This window comes from Anser cygnoides, chromosome 17 (assembly GCF_040182565.1).
Source record: "Anser cygnoides isolate HZ-2024a breed goose chromosome 17, Taihu_goose_T2T_genome, whole genome shotgun sequence".
NCBI classification, from domain to species: domain Eukaryota; kingdom Metazoa; phylum Chordata; class Aves; order Anseriformes; family Anatidae; genus Anser; species Anser cygnoides.
Genome location: NC_089889.1, coordinates 13,831,915 through 13,847,710, shown reverse-complemented (window position 1 = coordinate 13,847,710; position 15,796 = coordinate 13,831,915). Strand labels below are relative to the sequence as shown.

General features: G+C 69.8%; 2 protein-coding genes across 12 annotated transcripts in view; one reads left to right on the top strand and one right to left on the bottom strand.

Annotated features, from left to right (window-relative positions):
• Window positions 1-6,744, bottom strand: part of NF2 (NF2, moesin-ezrin-radixin like (MERLIN) tumor suppressor) — a 40,742-nt gene extending 33,998 nt beyond the window's left edge. For 2 of the 5 annotated variants that reach the window (XM_066978763.1, XM_066978760.1), the window contains exons 1-2: window positions 6,523-6,744; window positions 403-528 (exon numbers count right to left, since the gene is read on the bottom strand). In XM_066978763.1, coding sequence (XP_066834864.1) covers window positions 403-528; window positions 6,523-6,636 — 240 coding nt within the window. In that variant the 5' untranslated portion in view covers window positions 6,637-6,744. The remainder of the gene's footprint in view (window positions 1-402; window positions 529-6,522) is intronic. The other 3 variants (XM_066978762.1, XM_066978759.1, XM_066978761.1) reach the window with 2 other exon arrangements.
• Window positions 6,745-7,511: 767 nt separating this feature from the next.
• Window positions 7,512-15,752, top strand: NIPSNAP1 (nipsnap homolog 1). 7 transcript variants are annotated; one of them, XM_066978954.1, is made up of 16 exons: window positions 7,512-8,650; window positions 9,234-9,301; window positions 9,837-9,941; window positions 10,525-10,597; window positions 10,826-10,919; window positions 11,146-11,211; window positions 12,524-12,828; window positions 13,539-13,666; window positions 13,786-13,831; window positions 14,112-14,206; window positions 14,425-14,495; window positions 14,597-14,737; window positions 14,956-14,987; window positions 15,111-15,205; window positions 15,301-15,384; window positions 15,468-15,752. In XM_066978954.1, exons 2-16 carry the CDS (start codon window positions 9,253-9,255, stop codon window positions 15,530-15,532), a joined length of 1,449 nt encoding a protein of 482 aa, XP_066835055.1. In that variant the 5' UTR covers window positions 7,512-8,650; window positions 9,234-9,252; the 3' UTR covers window positions 15,533-15,752. The 7 variants fall into 7 exon arrangements, with proteins under 7 accessions (XP_066835055.1, XP_066835056.1, XP_066835059.1 ...); XM_066978955.1 differs by having other exon boundaries at window positions 7,519-8,650; window positions 9,876-9,941; XM_066978958.1 differs by lacking the exon at window positions 9,837-9,941 and having other exon boundaries at window positions 7,537-8,650.
• Window positions 15,753-15,796: the final 44 nt, after the last annotated feature.

Sequence of the window (15,796 nt, the reverse complement as noted above, 5' to 3'; positions counted from 1 at the left end):
TCCCCAGCCCTCGGTACATTCGACAACAAAAGAAACCCAGGTGCAGCCTCGCTCTTCTGCTGAAGGGTTTGATGCTCAGGGGCACAGGCTAGGGGAGGCCATAAGGCTGCATTCACGTTTTGGACCTCCTGAAGCCCAGCGTCCCGGCACGGCTGTCCCCAAAATGCCTCAAGCAGAGCCCATCTGCACGGGCTGAGGCTTCCCCTGCCCCGAAGGAGACGGGGTGAGGAATCTCTGCCAGCTCTGCCCGTTTGGGCTTACGGATCTCACGGCTCTGGGATTTAAACACACTCCTCCCCTTTCACTTCTGGATCGCGTGTAACAGCCGAGTATTCAGAGAAAGGGGAAAGCAAATCCCCTTCTGCCACCCCACACAACCTCTCAAGGGAATTTGGGTCCGACCTTCTTGTCCATTTTGAGCCAAGCCACGGTGTCCTTGATGGTGTACTGCAGTCCGAAGAACCAGGTTTCTCGGAGCCCCAGCGTCCTGCACACTAAGTCAAACAAGTCCTTCCCTTTCCACTTCACCTGCAGGAACAGGAAGGGGAAGCAGAGTTATAAAGATGGCCTTCAGAACTGTTTCCACTCCACCGAATCCACTCTTTTTTTTTTTGACTGGGAAACCGAAACGTCTCCCCCGCCCAAACGACACCGTGAGGTCCCTCTGCCTCTTCCTCCAGCGACCCACTGGCAGCAAGCAGAGGTTCAGGCCCCTTTTGAACCACGCACCCCCGCGGGCAGTCTGCTCTCAGCACAAAAAGAAAAAATAAGCATCCGCGTATCCTTCTGAACCGCCCTTCAGTAGCTTTAAGGGGTCCGCCTCCAGCCTCAGGAGCCCCCATCCCACCTCCAGGAGCAGCAACGGGGTCGGACAGACGAGGGCACGACCCGCTCCCGAAAACCAGGAGCGAAACAGGAGCGAAACGACCGACGCATCGACGGCGCTCGCCCAGAGCTACCGACCCCGCGCAGGTACGAGGAGAGGAGCGCCTGGGAAAACAACCGCGGCTCGGTTCCCTCCGAGCGCGTTTCGATCGGGGCAAACCGCGCTTCGTGCTGAAAACGCTGGCGGTAACAGCGGCTCGGAGCGGAGAGAAGCTCCGAGTGTCGTGCCCAGAGGCCGTGCCCTTCGAAGAAGCTCGCGGCGGCAGCCACCTCGCTGCTGGAGTTTGTCCATACAAGCAGGAGGCGCGGGCAGGCAGGAAGGCGAGGAGGGCCGTAAAGCAGGCGAATCGAATACGCCAAAGCCGCTTCGGTGCTCCGTCCGCACGGCGGAAGCGGTCGCTGGGCCGAGACACGTGGCCGTTACTCCAAAGCCCCGGGGCGAGGGGCTCTGGGCCACGCTCTCCTGTCAGCGCCACCCCAGCTCGGTGCCACCTGGGCAGCACCGACATTAACGCGGGGCCCAGCGCCGCTCCCGCTGTCTCCCACTGCCGCCTTGTGGGCAAAGCCGGTTGAGCTGCGTGCCACGGAACGAGCGCCTCGCCGCTCTTCCCCCTCGCGGGGTGCCCACGCGTGCCGAAGGGACGAGGGCCGACGCCACCCCCCGAAAAGCAGCGCCCCGGGCCGCCTCGCCGCAGCCTCTCTGCGATCCCTGTGGGGCACGGGCAGCGCCTCGAGGTCGAACGCGCCGGGAGGAGCGGGTGTCGCAGCGCTGTAATTATGAGACCTTCGTTTCACACGCTGAGCTCGCCGCCGGTGCCCGGAACGAGCCCCGAGCCTGGCGCAGGAGGCTTCGGACGGCAGCAAATCTCCTCCCGGCCGTCCCTTGGAGGGGGAGGTTACGTCGAGGTTTCAGACGGAGCAGGGCAGCCGCATCCAGACCGCGGCTTTCCCGCTTCTGCAGGCGCACGGGTTTGGGGGTGCGGCCCTGCAGGGGGGTCGGGGGCTGCTGCCGTTACGCCGGCGCCGTGTCCCCGCACGCGGGCGTTCGGGCAGGAAGACGCGCTTAGCAGTGCTGGGGCACGGCGCGCAGACGCCTCCCGGCCGCGCCGAGTCGCCCCCGTTAAATGGGGAACGGGAAGAGCAGCCCCGCTCGGTGTGGCGTACACGGCTTCCTCCCGCACCTCGGCACCTCAAGCAGCGATCAGGCGCCAGCCTCGGAGAGCCGAGCTCCGAGCATGCTTTACGGACCTGGAGGACCTTCAGCCCTCCTCGCCCGCGTCTGCTCGGCCCCGTAGCATTAACCGCCGCATCTCCTGGCCCTAAAAGAGAACAAAAGCCCCCCTTGCGGGCGCCAGGAGGTGCTGCCGAGGGCCGTGCAGGCGGCCTGGCAGCTCCGGATCCTGCCCTGTGCCCGCGCTGAAGCAGGACAACTTGGTGTGACAGGCACCAGGCGGAGGCGCAGGGCAGGAGCATCCCCTCGGGGCCACGCACCGCGCCGATCCCAAGCTCCCTCTGCCCCCAAAAAGCTCCGTGGCAGCCCCCCGAGGCCCGCAGGGCCCCAGCAGCTCTGCCCCAGCTGCGGAGGGGGCAGGACGCGGCCGTGCCTGTGCTGTCCCAGCACGGGCCGCTCGGTCCGTGCCACCGGCCTGAAGGGACACGCGGACACGCTGCCGAGCCCCCCCCCATGGCTCCCAACCCCAAGCGAGGCAGCCTGGAGGCCGCAGCCGCTACTTTTCTCCTCCTGGACCCCCAGCGATAAGGGGAGCGCCCCCGGAGCGCCATTTATTTGGGTTTGAAGCCCCTTTGGAGCAAACGGGGAATCCAACGGTCGATATTGCTCTGTTATTTTACCCAAGCAGATGTCAAACACTCGCAGTCGCCACTTCCACAAGACAGGGCCGTCAAAGTTGTTTTTATTTACTAATGCCTCCCGACAACCCGGTAACGAGCTTTTAATTAAAATCTATTTCCGTTAAGCGCCGGGGAGGCCAACAGAGGCGCCCAGGCGTAGCCACGCAGATGGCGCAGCCGGGCACGGGCACGCTCCTCGGGGCTGGCCGAGGCGGAGGCGGCGCTGCGGGGGGCTCCTCCAGCCGGGACATCGGGCAGCGCCGCCCCCCAGCCTCCGGGAGAGCGCTCCCGAGGCCGTTCCTTCCTCAGGTACCTCTGGTGTCAAAAGGCACCGCCCGCCCGAACCCGAGAGCCGACAGGAGGGGCACTGTGTCGCAGCAAAACCCGAGCTCGTGCCCCAGGGAGCGAGGCGCTCTGCCCGTAATGCCCCCCACCTGCAGACGCTCGGCGGCATGGAGCCACCCGGGCGAAACCCCCCCGAGGGATTTGGGAAGGGCACAAACTTCATCCCGCTTCCTCCCCCTGCCCTTCTATCTGGGGGCAGCGGCCGGGGAGGGCTCCGATCGCTGCCCGACGTGCTGCGCCGGCTCTCACCCGAGACCGCAGAGGTTCAACACCAAACCTCGGCGTGCCGCTGGGCCCAGGGACGAGCTTGGTCGGCTCGGCCACGGAAATCCCCGCGGCCGTAACAGAAAGGCTGCCGCTGGGCCAAGCGCGGCTCAAAGGGGGTCTCGCCCGCTCACGCAGGGTCTCGCCCTGCTGTTTCTCCAGGTCCAAGTGAAGCTCTCCCCGTTCGTTTCTCCCCAGGAGCATGGGAGCTGCCGCTGACCGAGGTTAAGGCCGGGGACGCTGCTGCCTCCTGCCTGCAGGAGCCTCAGGTCCGGGCACCACGGCAAGGGACGGGGAAGGACCGTGCCCTCCGGGGAAGGTGCTGCGGCTCCGACGCCGGGGAGCCAGGAGCCCAGCCACGACCACGGCCCCGAGAAGACGACGTGGGCACGGGAGCCCCGCAGAAACGAGGCCGGAGAGGCTCTGCCATCGCTCCGGCAGCTCGTGGAAGAAGAGGCGACGAAGCCAACGTGCCCCCAGCAGCTCCCCCCCCCATCGCCCTGCTGCGGGAGCAGAGCCGAAGGCGTCCCCAGCGCCACCGGGGCGCGGATATTGAGCGAGAGCCGGGGGTGAGCCGCCCAGCTCACCGACGCGAGGCACCGCCACGGCTCCCTCCCCTTCACCTGCCTCCTGCCGCTGCCAGGAACAACTTCCCCAGGGGGCACGGCAGAGGTACGCGGGGCGTGCCGCGGGGCGATCTGCCCGAGAACGGCGTTCTTCTGCCAGGCCCCCGCTCCCCAGGCGCAGGAGCTGTCGGAGGGGCTCTGGGGAACGCGGGGCGGCCGGGGACTGGCTCTGCAGCGGGGCTTCGAGGGCCAGGGAAACGCGCGCGCCTCCCCAAGGTGCCGCCAGTTAACCGGGGACCGCGCTTGAACAGCCTCAGCCGAGGGAACAAAAAGGGAGACGCCGACTTCGCGCCTCTCAGATTTCCCCCCCAAAAAAATACAGATCTTTAGAGCGAGACCCACCCGTGACCATAAGCCTCATCGCACTGTCACAAAGAGTAAGATTCCCTTTCCATGAATTATTTTAGATTTGGTCTCAACTCAGAGAGACCAACAGACTTACTCTCTTGGGACAGCCGGCTGGGAACTCCCACAGGGAGCACTGACCAAAGAAGAGGGGGCACCGACTTGGTCAGGAGGCGGAAGAGGCGCCGCAGCACCCGAGAGGGTTGGGCAGGGGCTGGAACGAGGCCGGCTTTAAGGTCCCCCACCACCCAAACCCTCCGGGGATCCCGCGACCGGAGGCAGCGCCGTGAGCGGAGCTCTCTGCGGTTTCACTGGCGCCCCTCCGAGCAGCGGGCAGGAGCCGCCCGTTCGGGTGCTCCGAGCCCCGAGGGAGCTTACGGCACGCCGGCGGCGCCGCTCCCCGACCCCACGGTCCTGGGGGCTCCTGGGTCACCTCCGCCCCGTGCGGTCTGACCTGGGGAAGCACCGAGCGCCTCGAGAGCTCTGGAGTAAAGTTTGGGGGGGGAAAAATAGGCAGCGGTGTTCACTCCCCGCAGACCGGCTGCCCCGGTAAAGTTTAGTCACGAGAAGGAGTTCCTGAGCACCACAATCGGCGCTCGGCAGAGATGCTGCAGCTTCGCGGCACGCGCTGAGCCTCCCGGTCCGACCCGGCAGCGCCGCGTTACCCTGCAGGAACAGCCCGAGCCCGGCACGCAGCGAGTGCCCCGCTCAGAGCCGCTTCCCTTCCGCCACGGCCAGGGGAAGGGGGAGAGCAGAGCCGGGAGGCCGCGGCCCCCCCGGCGTCCTGACGAGCCCCGGAGCCCCGGGAGAGGCTCGCGGCGCTCGGGGCTGGCAGCGTGCCGCAGCAGGAAGAAGGGTTAGCAGGAGAAGTGCCCGCTGGCTCGCGGGCGCTGGAATTGCGTCAAGGTTTGGGTCAGAACGAGCCTGGCTTCTTTTTTTTTTTTGTTAAGGGTTAGCGCTTCAACACACGCGACGCTTCGCATGTGCCATCCCTCCGGAGCTGCAAACACGACCGCAAATGAGGCCCCTGGGGCTTGACGGCAACCACCAAGGGGGGGACATTCGAGAACTACCAGGGGGCCGTGAAAAAAATAGGAAACAAGAAGCAGCAGAAGCAGATACAAGAGGTGCGAAGGCCAGAGCACAAGCCCTGCACGCAGCAGGACACCTGCACGCAGGGACGGCCGGGGCACAGCCCCGGGGCTCAGCCCTGCACCCCGCGGTGACGGGTGCTGAGCCGGGGCCGAGCCGCGCTGCCCGCGCCCTGGGAACTGCAGACTGCCTCGGGCTGGGGGGGACCTCGAAGCCCCCCCGGTTCCAGCCCCCGGCCACGGCAGGGCTGCCAGCACCGCACCAGGTCGCCCAGGGCCCCATCCAGCCCGGCCCTGAGCACCTCCAGGACGGGGCATCCGCAGCCGCTCTGGGCTTCAGGTACTGAAAGGCCGCAACCAGGCCCCCCCCGGAGCCTCCTCCTCCTCGGGCTGAACACCCCCAGCCCTCAGCCTTTCCACGGGAGGGGGGGCTCCAGCCTCTGATCACCTCCGTGGCCCCCTCTGGACCCCCAGCCCCCCTCGGACCCCCTCAGCCCCCAGCCTCCTGCCCCCCCAGCCCCTTTCAGCCCCCCAACACCTCCCCCAACCCCTCGGCCCCCCCTTCTCCACGGGAGGGGGGCTCCGATCATCTCCGTGGCCCCCTCTGGACCCGCTCTGACAGCCCCACATCCCCCTGTGATGGGGGCAGAGCACTGGGGGGGGGCAGCCCCCAGGCCCCTCAGACCCCCCATATCCCACCCTCAGCCGCCCCCCGCCCACCTCAGCCCCCCCCCAGCCCCCCCAGATCCCCTAAGCCTCCCCCAACCCCCCATACCCCCTCAATCCCCCCATACCCCTCCAGCCACCTCACGTCCCCCCACACCCCCTCAGCCCCTCCATATTCTCCCAACCCCCCCATACCCCCTCAGCCCCCCCAGGCCCCCTCAGCCCCCCCAGGCCCCCTCAGCCCCCCCAGGCCCCCCCATACCCCCCCCACCCTCTGGCCCCCCTCAGGCCCCCCCAGAGCCCCTCAGCCTCCCCCGAGCCCCTCAGCCCCCCATATTCCCCCCACACCCCCTCAGCCCCCCAATACCCCCCCGGCCACCTCAGCCCCCCCAACACCCCCTCAGCCCCCAGGCCCCCCCCAGCCCCCCCGCAGCCCCCAGCCCCCCCACCTCGCAGCTGAACTCCATCTCGGCGTCCATGGTGCCGACGCGCACCGTGAAGGTCTTGGGCTGCTTGCGCTTGAGCGAGCTGAAGCTCATGCGGGACGCGATGGCCCCGGCCATGGCTCGGGGGGGCCCGGGGGGGGCCGAGAAGGGCCGGGGGGGGGACGGGCCCGGGGCCGCTCAGCGCCGCGGGGGCAGCGCCATGGCGGCGGCTCCCGGCCGCGCCGAGCTTCACGGCGCCGCCACGCCATTGGTCCGCCGCGCCCTCGTCCCGCCCCCCGCCCTCGGGGTCGACGGGCGCTCTGGCCAATGGGAAGCGGGGAGAGGGGAGAAAGGAGTGGTGATTGGGGGAAGAGGCTGTCGGTCAAGGGAGGAGGGAGGGGGTGGGGCGGGGCTTAGTGGAGGGAGGAGGAGGGTGCGGCGCCGCCTGGCGGAAGGAGGAGAGAGGGGCGCGGAGTGACGTCATGCGTGGGGCGCATGCGTGGTGGGGGGGGCGGGCACTAGGACCCGGGAGGGGGTTATGGGGGGTCTGGGGGGGGCTATGGGGCTTGTGTGGGGTTATGGGGTGTCCGTGGGGCGCTATAGGGGGTCTGGGGGGGGCTATGGGGGATGGGGGGGGGTAGGAGGGCTATGGGGTTTGTGGGGGGTTATGGGGTGAGGGGGGCTATGGGGTGCCCATGGGGCACCCATAGGGGGTCTGTGGGGTGTCTATGGGGGACGGGGGGGGCGCCTATGGGGTTTGTGGGGGGTTATGGGGTGCCCATAGGGCGTGGGGGGGGTCGTGGGGTGTCCATGGAGTGCCCACTGGGTGTCTGTGGGGTCATGAGGTGTCCGTGGGGTGCCCATAGGGTGTCCTTGGGGTCGTGGGGTGCCCGTGGGGTGCCCATAGGGCATGTGTGGGATGTCTGTAGGGAATGTGTGGGGTCACAGGGTGTCTGTGGGGTGCCCGCAGGGTGTCTGTGGGGTGTCTGTGGGGTCATGGGGTGTCCGTGGGGTACCCACAGTGTGTCTGTGGGGTGTTCTTGGGGCATCTGTGGGGTCATGAGGTGTCCACAGGGTGTCAACAGAACATCTTTGGGGCATGCGTGGGGTGTCTGTGGGGTCATGGGGTGCCCCCGGGGTGCCCCCAGCTCCACAGTCTCCCCGGGCAGCCTCCACCAGGCCCGGCCCCCCGGGTGCCCAGGCAGCCCCCCCTCAGCGGGATCCCCGGCCCCGATCCCAAAGCCACCGGGGCGTGGGGCTGGCCCGGGGCCACCTCGGGGCCCTCCCGCAGCGCCCTGGCCCCGTTCCCCAGCCCGGCCCCATTCCCCCTGGGGATCCCCCCACAGCGGAGGTGTCGGGGTGCCAGCGGTGACCCCGGGGCCGCAGCACCCATGGGTGGCCACTGGTCCCGTCCCGCTGCTCGGGGTGGACGCGCTGCGGGATGGCCGCGTTGTTGTGGGATGGCCACGGTGGTGTGGGGCGTCCGTGTTGTTGTGGGATGGCCGCGATGCCATGGGGTTTCCATGGGGTGGGGTGTCCATGATGTTATAGGATGTCCGAGTTGTTATGGGATGTCCATGTTCCTGGGGGACGTCCTTGTTCTTGTGGGATGTCCGTGTCGTTGTAGGATGTCCGTATTTCTGTGGGATGTCCCTGTTCTTGTGGGATGCCCATGATGTTGTGGGATGTCCGTGCTGCCATGGGATGTCCACGTTCCTGGGGGATGCCCGTGATGCTGTGGGATGTCCCTGTTGTTGTAGGATGTCCCTGTTGTTGTAGGATGTCCTTGTTCTTGTGGGATGTCCGTGTCGTTGTAGGATGTCCATGTTGTAGGATGTCCATGTTGTAAGATGTCCATGTTGTAGGATGTCCCTGTTCTTGTGGGACGTTCCCGATGCTTCAGACGCCCACGATACTTCGGGGTGCCGCGTTCCCGTGGCCGCCCGTGACGCCGCCGTGGGACGTCCCCGGGGTGCCCCACTGCTCGGTGGCCGTCCCCGTCCGCGGTGTCACCGCGGGGTTGGGATGGGGGCGGGCGCTGCCCCGTGCCAGCCCCCCGCAGGGTCACAGCCGGGCTGCGACCGCAGGGACGGGATAACGGGACCGGGACCAGCACCGGGATAACGGGACCGGGACCGGCTCCAGGATAACGGTACGGGACTGGGATTGGGGCTGGGGTCGTGGGACCGGGAGCGGCACTGGGAAAATGGAGCGGGATGGGGCTGGGGCTGGGGTAACGGGGTAATGGGGTGGGACTGGGGCACTGGGATCGGTGCGGGGATAACGGGTCGGGACTGGGACCAGCACCGATAGCGGGGTGGGGACTGAGGGCACGGGTAATGGGATGGGACCAGAACCGGCGGGGGGATAACGGGGTGGGACCGGGACTGGAACTGGGATAATGGGGTGGGACTGGGACTGGAACTGGGATAATGGGGTGGGACTGGGATCAGAACCGGGACTGGCACTGGGATAATGGGGCGGGACTGGGACTGGAACTGGGACAATGGGGTGGGACTGGGATCAGAACCGGGACTGGCACTGGGTAACGGGACGGGACCGGGACCGGGACAAGGGGACGGAGCCGGGCAGGATGGGACCAGCGGCGGGCGAGGAGCCCCCCGGCCCCCCCTTCCCGGCCCCCCCGGCCCAGCGCCCCCGCACGCCGCAGAACGGGGCCTCTGTGCGCGGGGCGGCGGGGGCTGAATGGGGCCATTCACGGTGCCCCCCCCCAGCCGCCCCCGCTGGGACCCCATGGCCAGCCGCGACACGGCCCCCCCCCCCCCGGCACCCCGGCACCCAGGTGGGCACGGGGGGGCTGGGGAAATGGGGTGGGATTTATGGGGAAGCTATGGGGGGCAGGGGGAGATATGGGGGGGCAGGGGGATTTATGGGGGGCGGGGGGAGCTATGGGGGGGCAGGGGGAGCTATGGGGGGGCAGGGGGATTTATGGGGGGCAGGGGGAGCTATGGGGGGGCAGGGGGAGATATGGGGGGGCTGGGGGAGATATGGGGGGGCTGGGGGAGCTGGGGGGGGCAGGGGGAGCTATGGGGAGCAGGGGGATTTATGGGGGGGCAGGGGGAGATATGGGGGGGCAGGGGGAGCTCAAGGGGGTATGAGGAGGGGCAGGGGGGCTTGGGGAGTTATGGGGGGGGCACTGGGGGGCATGGGGAGCTATGGGGGGGGCTTAGGGCTGGGGGGTGTGGGGGGGTCCCAAAGGGGACCTGGGAAGGGGGACCCCGGGGATTGAGGGGGGCTGTGGGGGACAAGGTGAGACGAGGGGGGTGTTTGGGGGAGGGGCACAGGGGGACGGGGCCCTGGTGAAGCCCCGTCCCCAGCCCTGCCGCCCCGTGCCGAGGGTGCACGCCTTTGGGAAGGGGGGGCAGGCGATGCGCAGGGACCCCCGCGCCCCCCCAGCCATGAGGGGCTGGCTGCACAAGCAGGTGGGGGGGGGGGGATTTTGGGGCGGGTTATGGGGTTTGGGGGGCTGGGAGGGGTCGGATTCCGGGGGGTTATGGGGTTTGGGGGATGAGAAGGGTTTCAGGGGAGGGTCTGGGGGTGCTGGGGGGCTGCTGAGGCTGCTGGGGGGGTTATGGGGTTTGGAGGGGTCGGGGGGGTTGGATTTTGGGGGTTTATGGGTTTGGGGGATCAGAAGGGTTTTGGGGGGAGGGTCTGGGGGGGTTGGATTTTGAGGGAGGGCTATGGGGTTTGGGGGGGTGTAGGGGGTTTATGGGGTTTGGGGGATCAGAAGGGTTTCACGGGGAGGGTCTGGGGGCACCGGGGGGATCTGGGGGGTGCTGAGGCTGCTGGGGGGTTTATGGGGTTTGAAGGGGTCGGGGGGGGGGGTTGGATTTTGGGGGGGGTATGGGGTTTGGAGGGGGCTGGATTTGGGGGCCTGGATTGGGGGGGGGGGGTTACGGGGTTTGGGGGATCAGAAGGGTTTTAGGGGAAAGTCTGGAGCGTACTGGGGGGGGGGTTGTTTTTTGGGGGTGCTGGCTCAGCCCCCCCCCCCGCCGTGCCCCCCAGGACAGCTCGGGGCTGCGGCTCTGGAAGCGGCGCTGGTTCGTGCTGGTCGATCTCTGCCTCTACTACTACCGGGGTGAGGGGGGGGCACCGGGGGGGGCACCGGGGGGGCCCGGAGTGTGTGTGGGGGGGGGCCCTGGGGGATGGCCCAGGGGTCTCTTGGGGGGGCTGAGCACAGTGGGGGGGTCCCAAGGTCCCTACAGTGGGGCTGGGGGTTTTTTTTGGGGGGGAAGGTTTGGCGGGGGGGGGGTCCTTGGGGCTGCCCCCCCCCTGAAGCCCTCCCCCCCCCGTTGCCCCCAGACAGCAGCGAGCAGCGGGTTCGGGGGGGGCTCCCCCTGCCCAGCTACCGGATCCGCGTCCTGGGCCCCGCCGCCAGCGCCCCCCGCTTCCTCTTCACGGTCAGTCCGGGGGGGGGCACCCCGACCCCTGTCCCCCCCCCCCTCCCCAGGCAGGGGGACCCCCAAACCCTTGGGAACGGCGACCCCAAACCCCTGGGAACGGGGTGACCCCAGCCCCGTGGAATGGGGCCCCCAAGCCCTGGCTCCTCGCAGGGATCTGGGGGTGCCGTGGCTGGGGGGGGGGGCACACACATGGCCCCCCCCCCATGTTTCCCCCCCCCTGCAGGCGGAGCACCCCGGGATGCGGCCCTACGTGCTGGGGGCCGAGAGCCCCGCGGAGCTGAGCGCCTGGGTGTGCGCCCTGCGGCGCTGCGCCGCGCCCCTGGGGGGGTGAGCCCCCAAACCGGGGGGGGGGGGACACGGGGGGGTATGGGGGGGGCATGGGGGGAATATTGGGGGGGATTTGGGGGGGTATGGGGGAGGTTTGGGGGGGTATTGGGGGGGTATGGGGGGTATGGGAGGCCTTGGGGGGACACGGGTATATGGGGGGACATGTGGGGGGGCCTTGGGGGGACATGGGGGGACATGGGGGGGACATGGGGGGGCACACGGGGGGGACATGACGAGATTTTGGGGGCCTTGGGGGCACGCAGGGGTACACGGGGGGATACGGGGGGATATAGGGGGACAAATGGAAGGTTGGGGGGGCCTTATTGGGACATGGGGGGACACGGGGGGACACATGGGTGGGGGGGATATTGGGAGGGTATGGGGGGGTATGGGAGGCCTAGGGGGCACATGGGGGGGTATGGGGGGACACATGGGGGGGCCTTGGGGGGACATGGGGGGATATGGAGGGACATGGGGGGGACATGGGGGGGACATGACGAGATTTTGGGGGCCTTGGGGGCACGCAGGGGTACACGGGGGGATACGGGGGGATATAGGGGGACAAATGGGAGGTTGGGGGGGCCTTATTGGGACATGGGGGGACACGGAGGGATATGGGGGGACATGGGGGGACACATGGGTGGGGGGGATATTGGGGGGGTATGGGAGGCCTTGGGGGCACACAGGGGGATATGGGGGGACACATGGGGGGGCCTTGGGGGACATGGGGGGATATGGAGGGACATGGGGGGGCATGGGGGGGCACATGGGGGGATGTGGGGTCCTTGGGGAGGATGTGGTGGGGTTTGGGGGGGCCTTGGGGGCAAACAGGGGGACATGGGGGGATATGGGGGGATCCGGGGGGACATGGGAGGCCTTGGGGGGGACACAGGGGGATATGGGGGGACACAGGAGGAGGGCCTTGGGGGGACATATGGGGATATGGGGTCCTTGGGGGGGACGTGGAGAGATCTGGGGGGCCGTGGGGGCGCACAGGGGGACACGGGGGGGCGGGGGGAGGCCCTGAGGTGCCGGGGGGGCTCTGACCCCGCCCCCCGCCCCCAGCCCGGCCCCGCCCCCGCTGCCGCCCCCCCCTCCGGAGGCCCCGCCCCGCAGCCCCCCGCCGGAGCCCCGCCCTCCCGGCGCCGCGACCAATCGGCGGCAGCCGCCCGCCTCGGCCGGCGGGGGGCGGGGGCCCGCGGGGGAAGGCCCCGCGGCCAATCGGGCGCCGCCCTCCGCGAGCGGCCCCTCTGATTGGCTGCCGCCCACCGAAGGCGCGGCCGCGCTGCGGGCGGCCGGCGAGGCCTGGCGCTGGCCGTGGGAGCAGAGCCTTGTGGGCAGCGGGGGCGGGGCCGGCGGCGCGGCGCGGCGGCCAATCAGGATCACGGTGCTGCAGGCCAGCTTCTGAGGGCGGCGGCGGCGGGGGGCGTGGCCAACGCGGGGCCCCGCCCACCGCTTCCGGACGGGGGCGTGGCCTCGGGCGACCACGCCCCCCGCGCCCCTCGGCCAGGCCCCGCCGCGGCAAGATGGCGGCGGCGCTGCGGGGGCTGCGGTGCTGCGGGGGCGGCGGCGGGGCGCGGTGAGCGGGGGGGGGGGGCGGCACCGGCACCGGCACGGCACCGGCACGGCACCGGCAGCGCCCCCGGGGCCCGGCGGAGCCCCCGGGCTCCAGCTTCCCTCAGGCCCCGGCCGCTCCCTCAGGCCCCGGACCCCCCCCCGGCTTCATCCCCCCCCCAGGCCCCATCTTCCCCTCAGGCCCAGCCCCTCCCCCATAGGCCCAGACCTCCCCCCCCCGGCCCTTTTCCCCTTCCCAGCCCCCCCCTCATCCCCCAGACCCTCAGCCCCCAGCCCCCCCCACGCCCCCGCCGCCCCCCAAGCCCCCAGCCCTCCCCAGCATCCCCTCTCCCCCCCACCCCTTCCTTTCTCCCCCCCACCCCCCCCAGCCGCGGCCTTGCCAAGAGGGTTGGGGGGGAGGGTTTGGTGTCACCCCGGCCTCCCCCCCGTGTGTACGGGGCCGTTGACCCCGGCCCGCGCCGTTAATACATTACCAGGGCAAAGGTCCGGCCCTGCCGCGCTGCCTCCGTGTGCTCTGTGCTGCGCCGCAGCCCCTCGGCGTGGGCCCTAGGAGACGAACGAGCCCCCTCCCGGGGGGGCGCCTTGGGGTGGATGGGGGGGGGAAAAAGGGGTCCCAGAGCAGGGCTGGGGAGGGTCCGCGCCGCTTCCGCCTCCCGCTGTGCCCCCGCACCAGGCTGCAGCGGTCATTCCCCGGTGTTCCACCCCCCCCCGCAGGGCGTACTTGCGGGACAGCGAGGGCAGCTGGTTCCGCTCCCTGTTCGTGCACAAGGTGGACCCCCGCAAGGACGCCCACTCCAACCTCCTGTCCAAGAAGGAGACCAGCAACCTCTACAAGATCCAGTGTGAGTGCCCCGCAGGCAGGCGGGGGGAACGCACCCCTGTAGCCCACCTGTCCGTCCCGTTTCCGCCTCGATCCCTGCTGCGGCAGGCGACAGAGCCTCTCGCCGTCTTTCCCCCGCAGTTCACAACGTGAAGCCAGAATGCCTGGATGCCTACAACAGCCTGACGTGAGCCCCCGCTGCTGCCCTGCCGTGCGCTGGGGGGGGCTGCCCGGTGTCCCAGTGGGGTCTGGGGGGGGCTGAGATGGAGGGAGACCCCCCTCGTGCTGGGCTGGGAGGGCAATTGGGGGTGCCAGGAGCACTCAGGGGTAAGAAACTCAGCCCCCTTCTCGCTGGGAGAGACGCAGCTGCTGCCCACCCAGCCCCCAGCCTCCCCCTTTCTCATTTTGGGGGGGGGGGTGTCCCAGGAAGACGGCCGCCCCCCAACCGCCCCCTGTGCCCCGCGCAGAGAGGAGGTGCTGCCCAAGCTGCACTTGGACGCCGATTACCCCTGTGACCTGGTCGGGAACTGGAACACGTGGTACGGCGAGCAGGACCAGGCAGGTGAGCGCCAGGCTCCTGCACGAAGAGACAGTGAAGGCAGGGCCCCCGATGGGGGCACCCAGCGGCCCCCAGGGGCTCCCCCGTCACCCCCCTCCTAGCCCTGACCCCGGTGCCGGGCAGGGAGAGGACGCGGGGTGAGCCCTGGTGGCTGGGGGGGGGGGCTCTGCGGGGCGCCCGGTGCCTTTCCCCCAGCCCACACCTCGGCGGTCCCATCCCAGTGCACCTCTGGCGCTTCTCGGGCGGGTACCCGGCCCTCATGGACTGCATGAACAAGCTGAAGCAGAACAAGGTACCGCTCGAGCCGGCAGCGCGCCGCCCTCCCGCGGCCCTCCCCCCCCACCCCGGGGTACCCCCGCTTGCAGCAGCTCCCCCGGCTCTGGCTGTCCCCAGGAGTACCTGGACTTCCGCAAGGAGCGCAGCCGCATGCTGCTGTCGCGCAGGAACCAGCTGCTGCTCGAGTTCAGCTTCTGGAACGAGCCCCTGCCCCGCCCGGGGCCCAACATCTACGAGCTCAGGACCTACAAGCTCAAGGTGGGGGCGCGGCGCCTCCGCGGGGTTTGGGCGCCTCCTGGGCTCGCCTCTGGGACCCGGCTGGGAAATCCCAGAGCTCCCCCAGTGGGGGCTGGCTCTGCGGGGGCTTGGGGGGCTGCTGAGCCCCGGGGATTCCGCTCCGGTCGTGGGGAGCGGAGGGAGCGGGTGGTGCTTGGGATCTGGCCGCTCACCCGGCGGGGTTTTTCCTCTGTTTCCAGCCAGGGACCATGATTGAGTGGGGCAACAACTGGTAAGCGGCTGCCTCCTCGTCCCTGGAAGTGGGGCACGGACAAAGCGTCGGCCGTCCTCAGTGCAGGGACACGGGGGGGACCTTGTGCAACCCCCCCCTCTGCGTTCCTGCCCCCTTTGCCAGGGCTCGGGCCATTAAGTACCGGCAGGAGAACCAGGAGGCCGTGGGCGGCTTCTTCTCCCAGATCGGGGAGCTGTACGTCGTGCACCACCTCTGGGGTAAGCCTCTCGCCGCCCTGCCCCCCGCGGCACCCGAAACCCCGCGCGCTGCGGGGCCGCAGCGGGCTCAGACGCGAACCTTCCCCTGCCGGCAGCCTACAAGGACCTGCAGTCCCGCGAGGAGACGAGGAACGCGGCGTGGCGGAAGCGGGGCTGGGACGAGAACGTGTACTACACGGGTGAGCGTGTGGGGCCGGGGGGGTGGGGGGGCGGCCCCGTAGCCGCCCGCAGCGCGCCGTGACCCCGCTGCTGCGTTTTGCAGTCCCGCTCATCCGGACGATGGAGTCGCGGATCATGATCCCGCTGAAGATCTCCCCGCTGCAGTGACCGGACCGGGGGCGGGGGGGGGGCCGCGGGGGGCTGAATCCTGCACCCCCGGCCCCGTCCTGTGCCCAGCCCCGGGGCTGGGGCAGCCCCCGGGTCCGGTGGGGGGCTGGGGGGGGGGGGGGGGGGGCTGCGGAGGCGGGGCAGCTGCTGTTAATTACCGCTAATGACGTGCAAATGAGGGGCTGCGCGGCGGGACCAATTAAACGTTTCATTGCCGCTCTCCGTGCCTGGGCTCCCCGCTACCAAAGCAGCGCCGGCGCGCCG

Excerpts from the sequence above, each read along its gene's own strand:
- NIPSNAP1 (XM_066978954.1), top strand. The coding sequence starts at position 9,253 with ATGGCCAGCCGCGACACGGCCCCCCCCCCCCCGGCACCCCGGCACCCA. Across the intron at positions 9,942-10,524 it reads GGGGCTGGCTGCACAAGCAG|GACAGCTCGGGGCTGCGGCT; the intron begins GTGGGGGGGGGG and ends CGTGCCCCCCAG. Across the intron at positions 14,738-14,955 it reads TCAGGACCTACAAGCTCAAG|CCAGGGACCATGATTGAGTG; the intron begins GTGGGGGCGCGG and ends CTCTGTTTCCAG.